Source organism: Penaeus vannamei, chromosome 20 (genome assembly GCF_042767895.1).
Source record: "Penaeus vannamei isolate JL-2024 chromosome 20, ASM4276789v1, whole genome shotgun sequence".
Classification (NCBI taxonomy): Eukaryota; Metazoa; Arthropoda; class Malacostraca; order Decapoda; family Penaeidae; genus Penaeus; species Penaeus vannamei.
Window position 1 is genome coordinate 19493706 of NC_091568.1, and position 2500 is coordinate 19496205.

The window sequence follows — 2500 nt, forward strand, 5'->3', positions numbered from 1 at the left end:
TGCTTTGTCACCAAGGAATCAGTTTCAGTCCTACCAATCTCCCCTTTTTACCCTTTATTTGATTTTTGGAAAGCTTCTTTTGTATTGTTTTATTGCCTTTAATGTTTTTGATATTTTGATTACAATTTCATAATCATAATATCAAAAAGAAGAATAACATTATCAATGTTAATAGTATAAGACAAAAAAAATTCTTGCCATTTCAAGAAAGGGGAAAATCTGGCGCAATTACTAGGGACACCTTCGTGGCTTAGCGTGTGTGGAGCCATCTGTTTTTAACAAAATTCGCAGAAAGCAACAGGGGACAGTACATAAATCCACAATAATTGGAGCAAGATTTTGTTTCTTATAGTTTGCAATAGATATTTTTGATGACCTTTGACAGCTATCTTTGCTGTTTTTATTTTCTTTACAGTTTTAAAATTGTATTTGTCTTAATATAAAATTACATTCATAATAATTCAAAGTGTTTTGTATCCTTTGTGCATGTTGTTTCATTCTAATTTTGGATGAGTAACAATACTTGGTTCATATTTTCCCATAATGTTGAATAAGTGAAAATAAAATGAGATACTTACTTAACTTACCTGGTTCCTTTTTTCACAGACAGAAGAGGAAATTCAGACTTTGCGCCAAGTTCTTGGCTCCAAAGTGAAGCATGCACAGGACCTCAAACGTCGCCTTGGAATTACTGTGTGGCGAGAGTTTACTGAAGATTTCAACAATTCCATGAAATCTGTTCGTGAATCTCAAACGTAAGTATTGTTTCTTGTGCAATGTCTAAATTCCACTTAAATTTAACAATTGCCATGTTTTCCAATTTATTATTATGAATATGTTCAGATGTTAATATAGTGGAATATTATTTTGTCCTGATTTATTATAAGATGTTCATCATAAGTATTTATGTGGTAAAGCCTCTTTCTGATTGTATTTATTATATTATTGTTACTATTATTACTATTATTTTTATATATTTTAAACAATTATCAAATACTTTTGGAGTTAGAGAGAAAAAAGTCTCTATGTGACACTTTTTTCATAGGGACTAGTGTAGCTAAAGATTTTTGCACCACATAATAGGAAATTAGAAAACAGTGAAAATATATTTTTGTTCGTCAAAAAGTGGTTTTATTGTCAGATAATAATGTGTGTGTATTAAGTAGTGATGTATGACATGAGAGAGAGAACTGGCCTTGATCTAAAAAGCATGAATTGGGAGGGAATTTAAAGAGTAGGGATTTTCTATGATATTAACCACATTAATTAGTATGTTGATTAATAGTCTGCCTAAGTTTAAGTTCATCTCTATATTAAGCAAGTGTATGTTGAATAATAGTTCTGCTGCCATAGCTTTAAATTTATTGTTGTATAATTTCTCTATGAATCTTATCTGTGTTCAGAAATTTTCATGTGCTTGAATGATGATCACTCAGACACATGTTGATAGAGATTTAAAAAGAGAAACTTCTTGCTTGAACTTGTTAAGAGAGATTTTAAGAAATTAGTTTTGCATGCACATTCACTTACTTACTAAATGTATGGCAAATATCAGAAAATTATCATGCAGTATGTTTCGTGGGTTTGAATAACAATATTTTCTTTTGTTTTAGCACTCAATATGTCCAAAGTTTACCTGTGTGAGTATAAGCCTAGATCTGTAGGAGAATTAAGATATTAGGAATGTATTTTTCATAATGGCTAAGCTTGAGGTTTTAACAGTTGTGTAGATGCCTTAGTTTCTTATGTACTATATTTCTGGATTAGTTGTCATTATTATTATAATTATCATTATTGATATTTTCATTGTTATTATTATTATTATTATTATTATTATTATTATTATTATTATTATTATCATCATCATCATTATTGTTATTATTTTTGGTGTTGTTTGATGCAGCATTCAGTAAATTGGTTGTCTTTATTGATTTAAATAAATGTTTGTGTTCCTTAAATTTTTTGGTTATTTTAAATATTATTTTATTATTTTTTTGTAATTATTATCTCTTTTTGCATTGTTTCTTTGAATTATGGTTTGCTTCTTGGCATGTGTAGAGCAAAAGATTCTCAGCACACTCATTCCTCATATTCAAAGGCTGACATTTCAGTCTAAGTAGCATTCAGTTATTCAGAAATATGCTAGACTGCCATTCTTTGCTTGTACATATTGGAGAGTTTTAAAAAAAGTTGAGAATTTTTTGTTGACTTGTCACTGTTTGTATTTTATTGCTTTCACCATCACGTATGTCTATGAAGAAGGCAAATTCAGGAAGTCTACTGTTGGCCTCTTCCATTCTGTTTCTTAAGTTCCTTTTTGCTTTCTTCTTTCTCATTTTTCCTCTTCTAATAGTATCCTTTCCCTTATACCTTTCTTTTTCTTATATTTTCTTTCACTTCTGTTGTTCTCTCCTCCTCCTCCTCCTTTCCTCTATCTGAGTTTATCCTATCCTGTCCTGTTCTCCAATCTCCTTTTCTTTCCTATCCTTTCCTAACATTT

General features: G+C 29.8%; 1 protein-coding gene across 6 annotated transcripts in view; it reads left to right on the plus strand.

The window, feature by feature from the left end:
- Positions 1 to 2500, plus strand: part of LOC113805244 (uncharacterized) — a gene marked incomplete at its 3' end in the record, with an annotated part of 131317 nt that overhangs the window by 28722 nt on the left and 100095 nt on the right. For 4 of the 6 annotated variants that reach the window (XM_070135165.1, XM_070135168.1, XM_070135164.1 and 1 more), the window contains 2 exon segments: positions 607 to 755; positions 1614 to 1640. In XM_070135165.1, the coding sequence (XP_069991266.1) occupies positions 607 to 755; positions 1614 to 1640 (176 nt within the window). 6 annotated transcript variants of the gene reach the window in all.